This window comes from Podarcis bocagei (genome assembly GCF_964188305.1).
Source record: "Podarcis bocagei genome assembly, chromosome: 8".
In the NCBI taxonomy this organism is placed as follows: Eukaryota; Metazoa; Chordata; class Lepidosauria; order Squamata; family Lacertidae; genus Podarcis; species Podarcis bocagei.
In genome coordinates this window covers 5373983-5395721 of record NC_138133.1, presented here as the reverse complement: position 1 = coordinate 5395721, position 21739 = coordinate 5373983, and the positions used below count along the sequence as shown (strand labels likewise).

The following is a 21739-nucleotide window of genomic DNA, read 5'->3' as shown; positions in this document are numbered from 1 at the left end:
AATTTTTCTGCCTATGTTGGCTCCAAATGTGGCTTCCAATTAAAACATACACAAACATACTATTATTCTAAGGATATGTTGTTGTGTTTTAGAATAATTTTTGAGACTCTGGCAGTTGATGACATATCCTGGTTCCAGGCTCTTTCTGCATAGGGAAGGGTCAGAAGGAACTACAAGGCTGGCTGATGGTTAAGCTCCGAAGCTACAGAATCAGTACATCCAATGATCTGCAGATCTGAAGCATTTACAAGGGGCTGCTGAACTTGTGACTTCAGTGCCTGGTTCTCCTAGCACCACATAGACAACTGGTTTCTGAACAGCAACATGCTAAAATGGATGCCTAGAAGAAGCCCTATGTTTATTTTCATAAAGCTATCTATGATATCTCAGTTGTAAACTTATTTACTCAGAAAGAAGGCACACTGATATCAACACTTTGGAAGTGAAGTATCGAACAATTATTTTTGGCAGTAGAAGTGACAGAACACAAAGCAGGCAGAAGGGTTTTTTTAAATAAAAACCCATTAAATTCACTTAACACAATATAAATTTGCTTTAGAGCATACACAGTATGAAATATTTCTTCTATGTCTGTTGAATAAAATAATGCAAAACACTACAGCAATTGTTCATCAATGCTAATCTCAGGCTAGTTGCATTGCCATCTAATCTTTACACAAACTGGCATCCCATAATATATATATTTATAGATATTTATAATAAATACATCAGACATGAGTAACTGAAGTTCTGTTTATAGGTTTGCATACATAATTGTCCATCCACAAAGGAGTCCTTTCATTTGTGGAAGTGTTATTGACCTAGTGGATCTGTCCTAATGGAAAAAGGGAGGCCATTTTCACTTATATGGCCTCTGCTCTACAGGTCCCTGTGAATTCCAAGACCCTCCAGAACAGAGTGGAAGGTGGTGCAAATTCCTGTAGGAAAAAGAGTGAATTGGCAAAAATTGCCTCTGCCATTCCATTCAGGGAGGTCTCCAATCAGAAGCCTTCCCATTTGCAGGAGGACATTGAATGCAACACTCCCCGCCCCCTCCACCCCAAAGCGCAAAAAATAGTTCCTCAGCTCATAGTTGCACAGGTATTAGGACTGAGTGCCTTTTTTCTTTTCCCTTACAATGCCACATAAAGGACCTCCTTTACAGGAAAATCTACAGTGTGTTAAGTGTGTTATTTCAGGATCCAACCACCCCTTTATCAAATAAGAACAGTAGAACCTGCACCCATATTTCCACGATATCCTCATTGGAGGTGCACCAAAGATCATGAGTATGAATAAACTTTGCACTTTTTAAATGTAAAGACACCACTGCTGTACCTACCTTAAACCTGGAAGTTAATGAGGATAACTTTTAAGACAGAAATGGAGAGAGATATAAGGCCAGTGCTTTTTTTTTCTGGGGGGACACAGGGGGACACATATCCCTAAACATTTTGTGAATCTAAGTTTGGCCTCATTGGGGGGCAGTATTTCAATATGAGTAGGAAAATGAGAGTACACCTAAACATATATTTTTTTTAGAAAAAAGCAAAGTTGCATAATCTATGTTGCAGCATTCATTGACTCTGGAAGCTTGTAACAAACACACACGGATTTTCTTTTACTTACTGGGCTTTGGCCTTGACTGGGTGGTTTGTCTCTGGCTTTCTGTGGTATTTTTATTTCAGAGATTAACCTTCTTTTATTTTTATTTTATTATTTATTAAAATTCTATACTACCCTTCATCCAAAGATCATAGAACAGTTTGCAATATAAAATTTTACATTTTTATGATGTACATTTTAGGGTTTAACTTTGTTAGAAACTTTGGGCATAATTTTTTTATTTTTTTAACATAAAGCCCCCAAATGTTTGATAGCTCTGCTTTCCATAATAGCACGTTTCGCTTCAGTGTTTTCACACCAAGAAGGTATAACAAAGAGAGAATAACTTCAAAGATTTTAAAAGATTCCATATAACTCACCTCATCTGATGAATTTGAAATAAGCTCCTTTCCATTTCCTGCATCCCCATTCATTGCAAATACAGGAACATTTGGAGTGAAAACCATGAGATCACTTTTCGCACCAGCCTCCCCGCTCACACCTGCCAGGATGTGGCTGTGACGATTTGAATAAGACCAGCTGCCCACTTCACTGGCACATACCAGCGTGGCTGTACCAGGACCATACACCATGGCCTCCTTGGCCTGGCAACGGCAACGTAGGGAGATGTATACTATGACCACCAGCAGGAACAAGCTGGACACAGAGCAGATGGCAATGATCAGGTAGACGTTGACATTTTCCACCTGGGGCTTTGGGCTCCCTCCCATCCTGACAAGGTGGGCATCAGCCTGAACTGCCTGGGTGCTTGCCACAAGTGACACACTCAGGGTGGCTGTAGCTGACAGCACTGGCTTGCCATGGTCCTTCACCAACACTAAAATATTCTGGCTGCCACCACTGCCTGCTGCTTCATCCAGGGCACGTGTGGTGCTAATCTCACCACTGTAAAGCCCCACCCGCCAGGGGCCATTATTGGCTTCATGCAGCTCATAGCGCAACCATGCATTGTAACCTGAGTCAGCATCCAGGGCATGGATCTTGCCCACTGCATGTCCAGCTTTTATTGGGACGACCAACATGATGGGGGACTCTGCTGCCCTAGATACTTCAGGTGCATTGTCATTCTCGTCCACCACAAAGACCTGAATAGTCACATTGCCACACAGGGAGGGCAGCCCAGCATCCTTGGCCCTCACTTGGAACTCCAGCAGCTTCAGCTCTTCATAGTCCAAGGGTTGCAAGGCATAGACCTTCCCACTCTCTGAATGAACTGACATGTAGCTTGTCAGTGGCCAAAGCTTCTCATCAATCCAGTAGCTGATCAGGCTGTTCTCAGCCACATCTGGGTCTGAAGCAGACACTGTGAAGATGTGAGCACCTGGTGGGTTGTTCTCCTTCACAAAGACCGTGTAAGAGGGCTGAGCAAAAGCAGGTGCGTTGTCATTCACATCACCAATGGGCACCACCAAGGTGCTGCTAGCTGACAGTGATGGAATCCCTTCATCATGAGCCATCACCACTAGCACATACTCAGCCATCTGCTCCCGATCCAGTGTTTCTTCCAACATCAGTGAGTAGTAATTCTTGAAGGTGGATACCAACTTGAAGGGAATCCCAGAAGGCCACAAGGAGCAGCTCACTTGCCCATTGGGTCCAGAGTCTCTGTCTGAGATACTAATCAAGGCCACCATAGTACCTTGTGGCGAGTCCTCAGGCACAGGCACTGACAGGGACTTCAGTGAAAGCTGAGGGATGTTGTCATTCATGTCTAGAATCTCTATTACTACTTTACAGTGTCCAGCCAAAGGAGGATTGCCTTTATCTTCTGCTACAACCTGAATTTCCCACAAATTAATGTCTTCGTAATCTAATGGTCCTATAACCTTAATTTCACCAGTGCTGTCACCTATTTGGAAGGTATGTTTAACTTTGGGAGGTACTAGGCTGCTAAAGGAATAAGTAACATCCTTAGAAATACCTTCATCCAAGTCGGTGGCATTGAGTGTTATTATGTGTGTTCCATTAACAGGATTCTCTGGTATTCTGACTTTGTAAACAGATTGGTTGAATAATGGAGCATTATCATTTACATCCAATACATTTATCACAAGCTGGACTGTTCCTGTGAGCTCTGGCGTACCACCATCTGTGGCTGTCAGTAATAAATGGTGCACAGATATGTCTTCTCTGTCTAATGGTTTCTTTAATTCTAGCCCAGCAGATTTAGTGTGGGCTTCATTTGTTACTACATTCAGCTTGAAATAATCATTTGGATTGATCTTGTAAGTTAACAGAGCATTGCTGCCAATATCTGCATCAGAAGCACTCTCCAGTGGGAAAGGAGAATATGGCAATCTTGATTCTGCAATAATCAATGTTTGCTCTGTGACAGAGAAAATGGGGGCGTTGTCATTTATGTCTGCAATCTCCACTTCCACATGGAAGACTTTCAGGGGTTTATCCACAATCACCTCCAGGTGGATGGAGCACAAAGGGCTCTTGGCACATAGATCCTCCCTGTCTATCCGGGAATTCACAAACAAAATCCCATTCTGCAAATTTACCTTGAAATAGTCGTCATGGCCTTGAGATTCCATCCGGAACAGCCGAGGCACCAGCTCACTCACCTCCAGTCCCAGGTCCTGGGCGATGCGGCCCACAAAGGTGCCATGCTGGGATTCCTCCGGCACAGAATAATGGAGCTGGCCGCTCCCCATTTCCCAGGCTGTGTGGAGAAGAACCAGCTGCAGCAGCCTCCTCCTCACCCAGAATTCTCTCCACATAATAACCATGGAGATTTGAGATTAGGATGCTTCCAAGATGTTTGTTTCAAATGCAGCTGATCCAGGTGATCTAGGGAACACCAGGGAGTAGCATCACTGATAGAAATCTCTCTGGATCATGTAATCGTATCCAGTTGTCTCCTGTCTTTTTTCTTCAAATGCCTTTTTAAAGGAAGAGAGCTGTATTTAGAGGATTCCAATAGGATTGTTTAGGCAATTGCGACCCCGTGTGACTGACTATGTTCAGTGCAGACAATACTGTGTTCCTTCATTTTGTCTGCTGTTTGAATGTCTGGCATGGATTACTGTTACGGGAATAAGTTCATATATTTGTCACACTTCATGCAAATGGAAGTCATCAAGAGTCTGCAAGTGTTCGTTCAGGCTTCATAGAGATTACATGATGTGAATTTTCCTCTTCATTTTCAATGTTTTATAAAAGTTCTTCATTATACAAATTTCTTAACATAATGTGTTAGTAATGGTTTCCCAGGGTGATGGTTCACATACACACAAATTTATCCATTCATTTTCTTAATGATGTATTCTGATTAGTCAGTCTTTTGAAAGAGGGTGAAATCTTTCCAAGAAATTAGTTGCTTCTGACAAGTGTGTTTTTGTGGTTATTATTTCCTTTGATAATGGAGACTACTCTCCAAAACCAGTTTACACTAACACTTACATTATATTACAAAAGCATTTAAACCACCAATATAGTGTAATAGTTAGTATCTTAACTGTTAGCATGTCCAACTAGGACTTATATGACCTGGGTTCAGATGTGTACTCGGTCATGAAGCTCTTACTGTGTTTTTTTCTGAGGATCAAGAATGTGAGAACATGTAAGCCACCCTGAGCATCTTGGAGGAAAATAAATATATAATCAATCAATAAATGCACTTCAGGATAAAGTATATGTTCCAAAGTGGTCACCCATGTTATGCCTTCAGTTTTCAGCAGTTCTGCTGGTGTTTGAGAACATAACACCACAGTAAAATTGGGGGGGGGGATTTCATTATTTTTCATTATAGGATATAGTTCCCTTCCAATATAATTTTATGCAGTCATATTTCTATCATATACAAAGAAAATATCACTGATGATATTTTCAGACATTAAAATTACTCTTTTTATATTAGGTCTTTCAGTCATCATTGTATATCACTTCATTTTCTTTTATTTAAGAAATGTATACCCCTCTTTTCTATTAGACTACCTTCAAATTTCATCAGTTAAAGAAAGTGTAGAGATATAAATGCAGACCCTAAACTTGCCTATGCTGCCATTCTGTGACACACACCAACTGTCATGTATAAACACACGAGCTGGTCCATTGACATGTAGAGTTAACAAATAATTTGTTGGCTCCTGTCTGTCTCAAGAGACAATGGAATGAGATTCCAGGGATGAAGTCACACCACTGTGTTAGCAGCACCTAAGTGACCTTCCATGGCAGTGTGTATGGATGTCCTGGGCTGCTCAGATGACAAGATCCCCATACTGGCCTCACTGATGTGGTCCATAGCAAAGCAGAGCAATACATTCGGCACCAGCTGGGCTGCAGGACTTGTCAAAAGGAGGCATACAAGGCACCATCCAGCCTGCTTAGTGACTCCACTCTGGATTTCTGTAGGGTTTACTCCTTAAACTTTTCTTCTCCTGAATATATCCCACAAGAGACAGCAGAGATTTAGGATCAGAGATTCCTTCTTCTAGTTGGGCTACCTTCCCTGGTCGAAAGACTTGTTTGCCCCACACTTCCCTCTGCAGCATGCGCAATAACAGTACTTTTGACCATTGGACCCACTGTTGGTTTCATCTACTCAGTCCACCGTAGCCTGTCTTCACATGCAGGAAAAGTCCCAGACTCACTGAGAGTTTGAGACCCTTCAGCTACCTTCAGCCAGTCAGTTGAATCCATTCCTGGGGTGTGGCCACTGTTGCATGCTGACAGCTTCTAGGAGCTACAGGTGTGAGGTGAGTGCAGGGTTGGGGCCAAAGGAGAACAGTCTACCCCAGAAGGAGCATGATGTGTCCCCACTCGAGGTATTACCCTTCCCCTAACACCCCAACACACACCCCACCAATCACTGGTATGTTAATTATACTTGAAAATGAGCAGGCTACATGAGCTACAAGTGCTTTAACCATTGTTTATAATATTGTCTTTAATGCTGCAACTTGCTCTGTGACCTTAGCATGAAGGGTAGGTAATAAATTAATAAATTTATTTATTAGGTAATAAATTAATAAATTAATTAATAGTAATGATGGCCACTATATATCTACTTTATCCAAGAAATCACTCAAATGTTTGACCATTTTTGCTTATTTTGAGAAATAGCTATAGAGATATAGGAATAGATATGTGCTATTTTCCAAATATTCTTATATTTTTGATAATGAAACCTTTGCTTTGAATTCATTTTGTTTCTCAATTCCATTTGATTCCTGAATTGAATCTGAATGTGAAAAAGATCTAAGGGTCTTAGTAGACCACAAGCTTAACATGGGTCAACACTGTGATGCAACGGCAAAAAAAATATTAAGAAGGATATTGACAACCTGGAATGTGTGCAGAGGAGAATGTGGGAAACCAAGATGATCAAGAGTCTGGAAATCAAGCCTTATGAGGAATGGTTGAAGGAATTGGGTATGTTTAGCCTGGAAGGAGACTGAGAGGAGCCATGATAGCCATTTTTGAATGTCTTAAGGGCTATCACATGGAAGATCAAGCAAGCTTGTTTTCTCCTGCTCTGGAGGGTAGGACCTGAAATAATGGCTTCTTGTTGCAAGAAAGGAGATTGTGACTAAAAATGAGGAAGAGCTTTTTGACAGTAAGAACTGTTTGACAGTGGAACAGATGCCTTTGGTAGGTGGTGGACTCTCCTTCCTTAGAGGTTTGCAAGCAGAGGTTGGATGGTCACCTGTTAAGTATGATTTAGTTGAGATTCCTGCATCACAGGGGGTTGGACTAGATGACTGTCAGGGTCCCTTCCAACTCTACAATTCTATGTTTCTATAAACTATTCTAAGATGTTTTAGTAGCTTTTACTTAATTCTACTGCAGTACAAACCAGGCTTTTACAAATCATTAAAATACATGGAACCATGAATTCTCAGTTTTGTACTCTTTTCCAGTATGTTTATATAGACCACCACCTTTTGTCTAAGCAAATAAATGAATAATATTGATAAATTTTATTTTCATATTAAAGAATCTGGAAGCCCATTGTGGCCAAAGACTTTGAATGAGGAAAATCCAGAATGAATGCAACTCCATCAGTTATAGCCCACACTGACTATTGTGACTGCAATCTTGATTGATGAACTTGTTTACCCATCACTTTGAACCACTCAAAATTCTCTATTGATGAAAACTCAGCTCTGGACAGAACATCTGGCCTTGTTGCCTCAATGGTCATCCAGATTTGGGCAGAATAACTTCTCTAGCCATTCCATTCCCTTCTCTTTTATCACCCTTCTCTTGCATCGCCTGCATTCTGCTATCCAGCAGCCAGTTATGCTCTGACACTTCTTATATTACGGACTGTATTAGGAGTCACTTACAGTATTCCAAGTCATTCTGCCTTGTCTCAGATGACAGCTCCATTTTAAGTAGACACAAATCAATCAGATATGTGTCTACAGCTGCTGCCTCCTATCTCCCTTCCTCTTCCTGCTTTGCTATGTTTCCATGGGGACCAACTGACTGCAACCTGCTGTGGAGTTTCCATAATTGACTCATCAAAATACTCTCTATAATTTCAATTTATTAAAATCATTTTCCTATACCCAGCAATTATATTTCATTCCAAGCTAGTGTTTCAGAGTTTTCACCAGATCAAGATTTCCAAAATTCTCTCAAAAAGATGACCATTCTAATCTATCAAAGGCTTTCTTAGCACCAAGCGACATCAAAATAGGAGTTTTGCTTTGAAAGAATATTGGACCAGATTCAACTCACTGGCCCCACTAGCAGAAGCCCACAGAAGGATGTGGAGAAGAGGGGAGATTGTTCCCACTTAACAAGCAGAAATGCTTGTATTGACAGAACAATTATTTTAACATAATATTGGATTCCTCCCAATAATTCAAATGTTGTCAAATAGGCTACTTTAATAAATTGCATTTGACCAGACTCCATATAAGATAAAGAAAGCTAGCAAGATTATATGTATTGAAGAATAATAAGATCTTACAAACCATATTCACATGTTACCCAGGCACTGACAAGGAGCAGGGTCACACCACTGACCTCATTCCCAACACTGTGTACACCCTGGGCCGCACTCATTGGATGTCCACACATTGCACTGTCATGGCCCATGACTTAAGAGATCATGCACTGTGCAATAGACAGCATCCCTCGGTTATGAGTAACTATAATAATATGAGTAACTATAATAATATCTGAAGAAGTGTGCATGCACACGAAAGCTCATACCAAGAACTAACTTAGTTGGTCTTTAAGGTGCTACTGGAAGGAATTTTTTTATTATAATAATTGAATGAATGTTTATGGCTTCCGGAGAAAAAAGTTTCCTCATCCAGATGCTTTTATTTAAATAGGTCTGCCCCAACAAATCTAGATTAAATTCTAGTTTCCAGGACATTGGCAAGTGCTGCATCTAAGTTGCTCATCTTGTCACCACTGAACGTACTGGATACATTTGAAGTAACAGGTGTTGAGTCCCCCCCCCCCGAAACTACAATTCACAAGAGGCAAAGAATAATTATACTTGGATGGGATTACAAACTCATTCCTAGAAAAACAGTAAGTACTAATAAAGTACACAAGTTAAAGCTACAGGTATTTAATTCTTCACTGACCAAATTCTCCAAATGCAGAATATGTTTAAAACAAAGCAACACATTTAAATAAAGAATAAATACAAAAAAACAATACAGGTAAGTATTTCCAGCAAGCCAGATTTATTTACTTTTAATTATCTCAAAAGATAAACCAGTGCTTTGGTCATGAAACAAATTAAGTTAGCCATAAACATTTTTGCAACACATATCACCTTCTCTCATATAAACCTGCCTGAGCATTAAGATCTTCAATAAGAGGCCCTCCTTTAACAACAGTTCTGAACTGCCTTCCAAACTGAGGCAGGCCAAGAAAGGGACTTTTGTGTTGTGGCACCATTCCTCTGGAACACCCTCTTCAGGAAATTTGTTTAGCACTGAATCCTATCTCTCCAATGCCATGCAAAGATCTTTTTAAATTTTAATTTTTTTGTCTATGCCTTCCAGCATGCTACAAAGCTGGTTTTAATCTGCTGGCTTTAATTGTTTTTGAGTATGCTATTTTCTGTAGGTCGCTGCTAGTTTTATTATTTTGTTATAGTTGTTTTAGCTTTTTACAACAGCTATAAGCCATCTCAGGGAGTTTTTAAATCAAATTGAAACATAGAAATGTTTTAAATATAATAAAATAAAATACTAGAGACACTGACGCTTCAAACTCTTAGCCTCACTATCACAATAGCAATCATGCTCAGTAGTGTGAGGCTAATTTAATGGCTACAATTACGTATGATAAAAGTTCCCCAATGTTCCTCAGAATGTATTACTCACCTGCGCTGATGAATCACCAAGTATTTGTTCCTGTTTCTCACTGCCTTGCAGAGGAGGAATGTTGGGGCTGAAAACCATGAGGTCACTTTTGATGCCAGCTTCACCACTCACACCTGCCAGGATATGGCTATGACGATTTGAATATGACCAGCTACCCACTTCACTGGCACATACGAGGGTGGCTGTGCCAGGGCCATATATCATAGCCTCCTTTGCTTGGGACTGGCATCGCAGGACAATGTATATTATGATTGCAAGCAGAAACAAGCTGGACACTGAGCAGATGGCAATGATTAGGTAGATGTTGGCACTGCCTGCAAGAGGCTTTGGGTTCCCTCCTGTTCTTGGAAGATGAACATCAGTACGGGTCAGCTGGGAGCTTGCCACCAGTGTCACACTTAACGTAGCAGTGGCTGACAACATTGGATTCCCATGGTCCTTCACCAAGACCAACAGATTCTGGCTGCTACCGCTAACTTCTCCCTCATCAAGGACACGTGTAGTGCTGATCTCTCCACTGTACTGCCCAACTCGCCAAGGACCACTAGTCCCCTCATGCATTTCATACCGTAGCCATGCATTGTAGCCTGAGTCAGCATCCAGGGCTTGTATTTTCCCCACTATATGCCCAGCCATCACAGGGATCACTAGCAGAACTGGGTTTTCTTCTGCCATTCCAGACACTGCAGGTGCATTGTCATTCTCATCGACCACAAAAACCTGAATAGTCACATTGCCACACAGGGAGGGCAGCCCAGCATCCTTGGCCCTCACTTGGAACTCCAGCAGCTTCACCTCCTCATAATCCAAGGGCTGCAATGCATAGACCTTCCCACTCTCTGAGTGCACCGAGATGTAGCTTGTCAGGGGCCAGAGCTTCTCATCGATCCAGTAGCTGACCAGCGCATTCTCAGCCACATCTGGATCTGAGGCAGACACAGTGAAGATGTGAGCACCAGGTGGGTTGTTCTCCTTCACAAAGACTGTGTAAGATGGCTGTGCAAAAGTGGGTGCATTGTCATTCACATCACCAATGGGCACCACCAGGCTGCTGGTGGCTGACAGGGATGGAGTCCCTTGGTCTTGAGCTGTTACAAGCAGCTTGTATTCAGCCACCTGCTCCCGATCCAGAGGCTCAGACACTACCAGAGAATAGTAATTCTTGAAGGTGGACGCCAACTTGAAGGGAAGTTCAGGGGGGTGCAGGAAGCAGCTTATTTGTCCATTGGCTCCAGAATCCTGATCTGAGACACTGATCAGGGCCACCACCATTCCAGGCAGGGAATCCTCTGGCACTGGCACCAGGAGAGATTTTAATGACATCTCAGGGGCATTGTCATTGACATCTAGCACTTCAACCACAACACTGCAATATCCTGTCATTGGATTGCTCCCTTTGTCGCTAGCTTGTACCTGAATCTCATATTGGTGATTTTCCTCAAAGTCTAATTTTTCTTTTGTTCTTATTTCCCCATTAACAGAATCTAAGGCAAATATATTTTTTAATTTACCAGGCACACGATTCTGAAATGAGTATGTAATCTCCTTATTGATTCCCTCATCCATATCTGTGGCATTCAATTTGACCACTAATGTCCCACTTGGAACATCCTCTGCCATTTGGACTTTATAAACTGACTGATTAAAGACAGGTGCATTGTCATTTTCATCAAGAACAGAAATCACCAGCTGTGCTGTGCCACTGAGCTCTGGCTTCCCCCCGTCGATGGCTGTGAGCAGCAAACGATGCTTAGCTCTCACCTCTCTGTCTAGAGAGGTTTTTAAAAGGAGTGCTAGTGATGGACGTTCATCGTGTTTCCTCTGAACATCTAGACTAAAGTATTCACTGGGGCTGAGTGTATAGGTGAGGTGAGAATTTTGACCAATATCTGCATCAGAAGCTCCCTCCAGAGGGAAAAATGATCCAGGCATTCTCAGTTCTGAAATAAAGACATCTTGTTCTATTTGAGGAAATGTAGGAGCATTATCATTTATGTCCTTGATCTCCACCTCAATATGAAAGACCCTCAGAGGCTTATCCACAATCACCTCCAGGTGAATGGCACACAAAGGGCTCTTGCCGCACAGCTCCTCCCTGTCTATTCGAGAGTTAACAAACAAAATCCCATTCTGAACATTTACCTCTAAATAGTCCCCTTGGCTTTGAGACTCCATCCGGAACATCCGAGGCACAAGCTCCTCCACCTCCAGCCCCAGATCCTGGGCAATGCGGCCCACGAAGGTGCCATGCTGGGATTCTTCAGGCACTGAATAATGGAGCTGGCCGCTCCCTCTCTCCCAAGCCGTGCAGATGAAAAACAGCTGCAGCAGCTGCCTTCTCATCAAGCTGCATCGGAGAAAAACAACCATAGCAATGGTAGGTCTTATTCCTGGTTTCAAAAATTAAATCCACTCTTTCGTGATGGCATTAAAGGCTGGGAATCAGTCAGTTGTTACGCTGTTGCATCCATTCTGTCCTCTGATGGTCTCTGTTCTTTCTGAATTGCTGGGAGGGGCTTTGATCTTTGTATCAAAAGAGCGTTTTGATTTTCAGTGGATAGCGACATCTTGTGCCAAATCAGTATTAGTGGCATACAAATGTTCCTTCCTTCTTATTTTCCCTATTTTTTGGCTCTATAATAAAGTAGGATTCGTTTGCATTTTGCTGATATTGTATTGTAATATTTTTTCCTTGAAAAGTTAGTGTCTCGTAACCACATCACAGTATTTTTTTAAAGAAATAAAGCCTAGGTAGAGAATACATATTGACTTAATTGGCCAAAATTAAATCAAAATTGTTTGGCTCCCCTAGAGTTTTGTACTGGGTTACCCACGTTGTTAGAAGTGTTGTACTCATTTTAGAAACTCTTATTTTTGTTTCTTGGCCATTTGTCCTTCACTATGTTTTCACAAGGTGCCAAAGGGGCCGTCCTCACTGGCAAGTTTATCTTGTCACCAGTCCACAGTCCTCCCGTCACCCTATACAATGAAGGCCAGGCCACTGTCACAGTGCTGACAGCCTGAGAGCTAAGCAAAATCCCTCTGCCATGTCAAGAAATAAAAAGGAAGAACAGGAAGTGTCAGAAATGATGGGTCATGATTATTGAAAGTCACAAGATAGCCTATCTACATATGCCCAAGTCAGTCTTGCACTGTTTCATTTGGGTCCATCTGATTATGCTTCCTTTATGCCGCGCTTTAGATTGTAAGTTCCTCGGAGCACAGACATATCCTCTTTCACTCTATAAAATACCATGCACACTGATGGTGCTATTTGAATAGTTAAGGGCGACCAATCATAAGTTTCAGTGCATACTTTATTCATGGAGTTCTAATTCAAACAGTGAAGTGGTTTGATCCAGAGAAATTAATTTCTTCCTCAATCTGTCAGCCTTTAAAGGCCTGAGGAGTTCTTTATTCTAAAGAATATTAAAAGGAATCTTTATCAGAACAATGAGTTGTTGGGATTTTTCAGGAAAGCGGGCATGCTGACAAATTGAATAGCATATGTTTCCTGCTTGGCAGGGGGTTGGACTCGATGGCCCTTGTGGTCTCTTCCAACTCTATGATTCTATGATTCTATGATTCTATATCTGGAGTCTGAAGTTGAAGAGCTCTGTTCTCTTGGGGTTCATTTTGTTTACTATGATTCTATGCAACCTGCCCTCCAAGCAGCTCAGAGCAGCACGTTTCCCTGCTCATTATTTGCACAACAACCCTTTGACGTAGAATAGGCTAAGGGATAGTGATGGCCCAATTGCCGTAATGGTTTTCAACAAGGACATTGGTTAAACAAATGGATGCAGAAATGTAGCCGTTTGGTCATGTAATTCCAAACTGTTCTCATCATCTGGTTTTACTTTGTCATTACAAATAAAATTAAGATACATGATGCTAATCACACATTATAAAAAGACCTTTTCTCACTTGATCTGAGCCCAAATTATTCCTGTTTTGCCTGAAAGCCCACCATTACTGTAATTCCACCTTATTATTAAGAATGGGTAACAAAAAAAGATGGTCTTGCAAAAACTACCTTTGCAAATATTTTCAGGATTACTTTCTCCTATCATACTGAAGCTCAGGTCGTAATACATATGGTTTTATCACCTCTATAATACAGATTAGGCTGAATGATAATGAGTGGGCCTAGCCTACCTTGTGCAATTTGTGGTTGAATGGACATCTGAAACCACTTCTAAGATTGTGGCTGCTATGTCATCATCATGATCCTACCCAATAGTATGTCCCACCAAATAGTTTTTAATTTTAAAAAGTGTCGGTAATGACTAATTGTTAATGCAGGATAACCCTTGAAATCTTGACCAGAGTTCATAGAAACGTCAGGGATTTCCACAGTGATAGCGATTTGAAAGGAACCAATGCATTGAAACACAGGCATGTCAGAGCTGCCTAGAGACTAGGGTACATCACAGGACACAGGCATCTAACCAAGCTTCCTACACCCTTTCCTGCAAAGCTACATCACAATTAAAGAGACTTAAGCCAAATAAATATATCCACATATCCAAAATACCTTCTCCTCAGGGAAAGCTTCAAACAGCTAAGGACATCAACTAGACAGATCCCTTCACTTCTCAAAATAAGGGAAGAGTGAATTCCTCCTCCACACCTCCTACTGTGCTGTAATATTCTTAGAAATACAGTGGTGCCCCGCAAGACGAATGCCTCGCAAGACGGAAATCTCGCTAGACGAAAGAGTTTTCCGTTTTGGAGGTGCTTCGCAAAACGAATTTCCTATGGGCTTGCTTCGCAAGACGAAAATGTCTTGCGAGTTCCTGCGGGGGTTTTTTCCTCCCCCCCTTTTTCTAAGTCGCTAAGCCGCTTATCAGCTGATCCGATAAGCCGATAAGCCGCTAAAAGCCACTAATAGCGCTAATCCGCTAATCCGTCAATGGGCTTGCTTCACAAGACGAAAAAACCGCTAGACGAAGAGAATCACAGAACGGATTCTTTTCATCTTGCGAGGCACCACTGTATTGTAAGTATGAAATTAATTTTATACTTTTTATACGTTTTATACTTTTATACATTTTTTTGTAAGCAAAATTGTACCTGTCTTGAGCGTGGGTGGAAGGATAGGCAAGAAATTCAATTAAGAAAGAGAACAGATAAATATATAGAAGTGCACAGAGCAATCAAGCCCCATTGTCTCTGTATAGGGTGTCCTATAGTATAATGCCATGCATTCAAACGAGAAAGGAACAAAAGAGCATCAGTTACAAAGATTCTTAAGGCTTCCATGTGACTCACCTCTCCAGATAAATTTGGAACAAGCTCCTTTGCATTTCCTACTCCTGTGTTCACAGCAAAGACAGGAATATTGGGACTGAAAACCATGAGGTCATTCTTGATACCAGCTTCCCCAGCCACACATCCCAGGTTGCGACTATGACGTTGTGAATATGACCAGCTACCCACTTCACTGGCGCACACTAGTGTGGCTGTGCCAGGACCATACCTGGCACCGTCCTCGAGCTGAGACTGGCATCGCAGAGCCACATACACAACGATGGCAAGCAGGAACAAGCTGGACACTGAGCAGATGGCAATGATCAGGTAAATGTTTGTAGTGTCCACCAGAGGCTTTAGGCTCCCTCCCATTCTGGAGAGGTGGGCATCAGCTTGAGCAGCCTGGGTGCTTGCCACCAGGGAAATGCTCAACGTAGCTGTAGTTGATCGTACAGGCTTGCCATGATCCTTCACCAGCACCAACAGAATCATGCTATTGCCTACCCCCTCTGTCTCATCCAGCGCATGTGTAGTACTAATCTCACCACTGTACAGCCCCACACGCCAGGAGCTACTACTTCCTTCATGCAGCTCATAGTGCAACCAGGCATTGTAGCCTGAGTCAGCATCCAGGGCATGGATCTTGCCCACCATGTGTCCTGCAGTAACAGGAAGTACCAGCAGGATGGGGGCCTCTGCTGCCTTGGAAACTTCAGGTGCATTATCATTCTCATCCACCACAAAGACTTGCACCGTCACATTGCCACACAGGGAGGGCAGCCCAGCATCCTTGGCCCTCACTTGGAACTCCAGCAGCTTCACCTCTTCATAGTCCAAGGGCTGTAAAGCATAGAGCTTCCCACTTTCTGAGTGCACAGAGATGTAACTCGACAGGGGCCAGAGCTTGTCATCCAGCCAGTAGCTAACCAGGGCGTTTTCAGCCACATCTGAGTCTGAGGCAGACACCGTGAAGATGTGAGCACCTGGTGGGTTGTTCTCCTTCACAAAGACAGTGTAGGAGGGCTGCGCAAAAGCAGGTGCATTGTCATTCACATCACCGATGGGCACCACTAAGCTGCTGCTAGCTGACAGTGATGGAGTCCCTTGGTCTTGGACTGTCACCACCAGCCTGTATTCAGCCACCTCCTCGCGGTCCAGGGATTCAGCCAGCACCAGTGAGTAGTAATTCTTAAAGGTGGATATCAGCCTGAAGGGAAGTCCATGTGGCCACAGGGAGCAACTAACTTGAGCATTGATGCCTGCATCACTGTCCGATATACTCATCAGGGCCACCACTGTCCCCAGTGGGGAGTCCTCTGGCACTGGCACAGACATGGATGTCACAGACAGTTCTGGAGCATTGTCATTCACATCCAAAACCTGGATCAGAACTTTGCAGTGTCCGACCAAAGAGTAGGACCCTTGATCAGCAGCTTCCACTTGCAATTCAAATAAGTTAATATCTTCAAAGTCTATCTTTCCTTTGGTTTTGATTTCACCTGTGTTGGAATCTATGGAAAAAATCTGCCTTAAATGGGGAGGCATCATATTGCTAAACGAATACAGTATTTCTTTATTTGTTCCTTCATCCAAGTCATAAGCAGTCAAAGTAATGACTGATGTTCCCTCTGTGATGTTTTCCAGCAGATGCACCTCATACACAGACTGGTTAAACATTGGTACATTATCATTTACATCTAGTACAGTTATCTTCAGCTGCACTGAACCAGTTAGCTCTGGTTGTCCCCCATCAGTGGCAGTAAGTAATAAATGATGTACAGAGATTTTTTCTCGATCCAGGGCATTGTATAGCACGAGTGCTAAAGATTTACTGAGATCTCCATGCTTTTCTTCACGTAGCTGAAAATAATCATTTGGACTAAGGATGTAGGTAAGCAGACCATTTGAACCAATATCAGCATCTGAAGCTCCCTCTAGTGGAAAATAGGAGCCCAGCAGCCTAGATTCCAAAATAAATAGTTGATGTTCATTTACTGGGAAAATGGGGGCATTGTCATTTATGTCCCTGATCTCCACCTCTGCATGGAAGATCCTGAGAGGCTTGTCCACAATCATCTCTAGATGAATGATGCAAATGGGACTCTGAGCACACAGCTGCTCCCTGTCAATTCGGGAATTCACAAACAAAACACCATTCTGTACATTTACCTCAAAATAGTCCTCCTGTCCTTTGGAAACCATCTGGAACATCCGAGGCACCAGCTCCTCCACCTCCAGCCCCAGATCCTGGGCAATGCGGCCCACAAAGGTGCCATGCTGGGATTCCTCCGGCACAGAATAATGGAGCTGGCCGCTCCCCATCATCCAGGCTGCGTGAAGCACCATCAGCTGCAGCAGCTGCCTTCTCTCCGTCTCCATTGAGCTGTGGTTTCTTAGAATGATGGCCAGAATGGTTTCCTGATGCTATGAATTCATCCTTTGGTTAATGGAAATTGCTCTTGAAATGGTGGAATCTGCTTTGTTCTGTTATATTTTGATGGTATCTGGGGTTTTCCTCCGGATTCTTGCATCAAATGATTTTCTTTCTATCTGAGGGCAGGGCAGCAAATCTCCTTAGCTTTCCTGAGGAGATTTTGTAGGCAAGAGTGACACCATGTGTCTGAATTCACAAGCACAGGGGTTTAGCGGGGCTTCCAAAATTGTTCTTCCTGGTTCACAGATTCTTCTGATAGTTTAATTTTAAAATAATTTTTAATCAACCTCATTAGTTTGTTAATAGTTTACAAAGTGTTTATCTTCCCAGATTATTCACCTGGGCATCTAAATATATAACACCAATTCCAGCACGACTGTACCCACTACTAATTAGTTTCCAGGCTCAATGGTGGTTTTGATCTATAAAATCTTAGGTGGCTCAGCACCCCAATACCTCAAGGACCATCAATCTCCACATGAACTGATCCAAACCCTGTGATCATCCTCTGAGGCCCTTCTTCATGTGCTCCTTCCACAGGAGGTCTGAAGTGTAGCAACACAAGAACAGGCCTTTTCTGTGGTGGCTCCCCATTTATGAAATGTTCTCCCTAGGGAGACTTGCCTGGTGCTCTCTTTATTTTTAGGTGCCAGGCAAAAACTTTCCTTTTTATCTGGACTTTGGGCCCTTAATTTGTAGGGTTTCCAGTGCATGGGTTTCCCCTCTTAGTGTAAGACCTGTCTTTTATTGGTATAGATGTGTTGGTTAGGGGTTTTTTTATTGGCTGTGTTTGTTGTAATCAGTATTCATGTTTATATTTGTTTTTGCTTATCGTCACTTTTGTGAGGAAAGTGACTAATGATTATGATGATGGCATAAAGCCAGTGTGGTGCAGTGGTTAGAGTGTCAGACAAGAACCTGGGAGACCAAGGTTCAAATCCCCAGTCAGCCATAATCCTGGCCTTGGACCAGTCGCCAACTTTCAGCTCAACCAACTTCACAGTGTTGTTGTGAGGATAATATGGAAAGGGGCAGAACAAGGTGTGCCCCTTGAACTCCTTGGTGAGATATTTTTTAAGGTAATAAACAAATGACAATATTGGCAATTTTATTTGCAATTGCTTGCAATTCACATTTTTCACAGCAGCTGGCACCTTCATCACACTGTCCGCTATCATCCCAAGGTCTTGTTCTTAGTCTGTAACTGCCAGGTTAGATCCCATGAGCATAAGCGTGGAGAAGGGGTTGCCTCAATGTGCATTGATTTCCACTTGCTTACACTGAACTGCATTTGGCTCTTTACTCTCATTCACCCAGTTAGAAGAAATACTTTCAGAGAAAAGTGAAATCCCTCCTTGTTTTAACCCTCTGATGAACAATTTGGTATTATTAGCAAACTGACGACCTCACTGTTCACACCTAATTCTAGATATCTTATGAACAAATTAAAAGCTCAGGTCCTGATTCCAGTCTATGGTATTGTCCTGGACCAGCTCCATGAATTGGATACTGGGGACAGAGAGTCACGGTGGTTCCTGACCTACCTGTAGGGCTTAGTGCAGTAGAAAATGTTAAATATTACACACATTACAACACACATATTACACCTGTGCTGTCCGTAACTGCAGTCTGTTCATCTGGTCCCCCAAACCAGGGTTGGGTAGGTTTCATTAATAGGTGTAGTGGTTATGTCTCTGATCAGATGGAATACACACCATGCCTTTAAAGCTACAAGTCCCAGCACCCTTAACAAACTACAGTTTCCAGGATGCTTTGAGGCTTTGAATATAAAGCTATGGTATGTACACAGACAGAATCTCAGATCTATAGTTGGGCTCGTCCACACTAGAGGATAATTTGGATTTGAAGCTGCTTGTGTTCTCATTAATTCAACTCCATCCACATGTTGTCCAAGCAGAGAACTGTCATCTCACACATTTTACCTTCTAAATTTAGATTTCCCCAATCCAGAGATAATTGAGTAAGTTCCCCCAAACCACTGCACTTTGGGTAATGGATGCTTTGCATCAGGGGTCTTCCTGTGAGTGGATCAATCCTTCACTTTAATTCTTCCCCTTCCCCTGTGTCCAATTTTCATTTCTTTTCTGGCAGCACTTGTGCTTACCTCCAGCAGCCGCCCTCCAGCAGCAAGCACTGCCTTGAATTGTTTATTTATTTTTCAAATAATAGATGGGGGGAGCATTAAAAATAAAAATTGTCCTTCCAGTTATGGGGCGCAGGAAAAAGAATGAGAAAAGAAGTGCAACCTTACCTGACTTGGAGCATCACATTTTTTTAAACTACTCTTTTATGCAAATCTTTTTACAACATTGTATTTCACAATTTTTTAAAAAAAGTAAAAGTTACTATTCACAGGAAAACAATACCTGCCTACATGCCCAGAAATTACCTCACATTTTCTGGCTTGGAGAGACACACACAAATATTCATTAAAATTCTTTTGACTGGAAATCTGGAATATTTGAAAACTTGAATTTCTAAAAATAAAGAAGTTCCCTAAAAACTAAACAAATGGTGCACATGCCAACACTCAACTCCAGGTATCCAGAACTTAGCAAGGGTGGGGAAGTACTAGCAGCATCCTCCCCACAACTACAAATGAAAAATAAAATAAAGACCAGAAACCCACAACAGGTATTCAGAAGCCTCTGACTGTGGAAGCACAGGATAGCCATCATGACTAGCAATTATCAACAGCCCTCTCCTCCTCGAATTTGCCCTGTCTTCTTTTAAAGCCACCTAGGTTGATGGCCATCCCTGCCTCCTGGCGGAGTGGATTCCCCAGCTTGACTATGTGCTGTGTGAAAAAGTGCTTTCTGTTATCTCTCCTAAATCTTCCAACCTCCACCAGTTCCAGTGATATGAGAGGGAGAAAAACTTTTGAAGGAATGACCGCCGGGTGTGGAGCACACCTCCATCCGCAGACAAGCCTCAGCTGTCTGAACATCATGCCCTCTATCTAACCTTTGCTCTCTTAGTGGTCTGCCGTGCCCTGTCTGTGACCTTTGTCTCCTTCGTCATTCATTGTTCAAGGGGAAAATGACGCGGTGGAAACAGGTGCCAAAATAACTTTGTACCACCCCTCAATCTCGGGATTGGAAGATGTGTAAAAGCCACAGTCCAAAATGTATCTGACTGGTTTTGCATATTGTGCTAATAAAAGGAGCCTCTACAGAGTTAGCCGGCAGCTTGTCTTGGAGCATGATTGCCAGTGTGCTTCTGCACAGCTCACCTGCATCCAACCTCCTGTCGTCCTCCGTTCTTCCTATAACTTTTCTCTCTCCACTTTCTCCATGCCATGCATATGTTATACACTATTTTATATTCTACCATATCTCCTCTTACTCACCTTTACTCTGAACTAAAAAGTTCCAAATGCTGCAACATTTCCTTATAAGGGAGTTGCTCCGTCCCCTTGATCATTTTGGTTGCAATTTTCCTAACTTTCCCCAACTCTGCAATATTCCTTTTAGATTAAGGAACTAAGAAAAGAATTCTCATGTTACCTTCCGAGTCAAATGAGGAGAAAGGAACAGATCTCTTTGTCAAGCAACTGAAAAGGGCAAGATTACAGCTGAGGCTCCAATACTTTGGCCACCTCATGAGAAAAGAAGACTCCCTGGAAAAGACCCTAGTGTTGGGAAAGATTCAGGGCACAAGAAGAAGGGGATGACAGAGGACGAGATGGTTGGACAGTGTCCTCAAAGCTACTAACATGAGTTTGACCAAATTGTGGGAGGCAGTGGAAGACAGAAGTGCCTGGTGTGCTCTGGTCCATGGGGTCACAAAGAGTCGGACACGACTAAACAACTGAACAACAACAACAACAACAACAATCATCCAAATAACCAGGTACAAATCAAGGATAATTTGAAAGGTTTGCTTTCTGACCAAATACAAATACAAAATCCTTAACCAATACTTGGAATATCAGTGGCATACTTCTTAATGGGGTTCATATGGACCTTGGAAACATTAAAATGTGATTACAATGTATTCCTGTTATTGCACAAATGTTCTGAACAAACTATATGGGAAAAAAGAGGGGTTACTAACCGTTGCACAGAGCAGATCCTGCGGTTTTCCATTTTCTGCA

At 42.4% G+C, this 21739-nt stretch overlaps 1 protein-coding gene across 2 annotated transcripts in view; it reads right to left on the bottom strand.

The window, feature by feature from the left end:
- LOC308593688 (protocadherin alpha-C2-like) overlaps window positions 1-21739 on the bottom strand; it is a 189201-nt gene that overhangs the window by 148618 nt on the left and 18844 nt on the right. The window contains exon 1 of one of the 2 annotated variants that reach the window (XM_081206230.1): window positions 15210-17351. The exons of the other annotated variant lie outside the window; for it this stretch is intronic. Coding sequence (XP_081062356.1) covers window positions 15210-17264 — 2055 coding nt within the window. The 5' untranslated portion in view covers window positions 17265-17351. Of the gene's footprint in view, window positions 1-15209; window positions 17352-21739 lie in introns of those variants that run through there. 2 annotated transcript variants of the gene reach the window in all.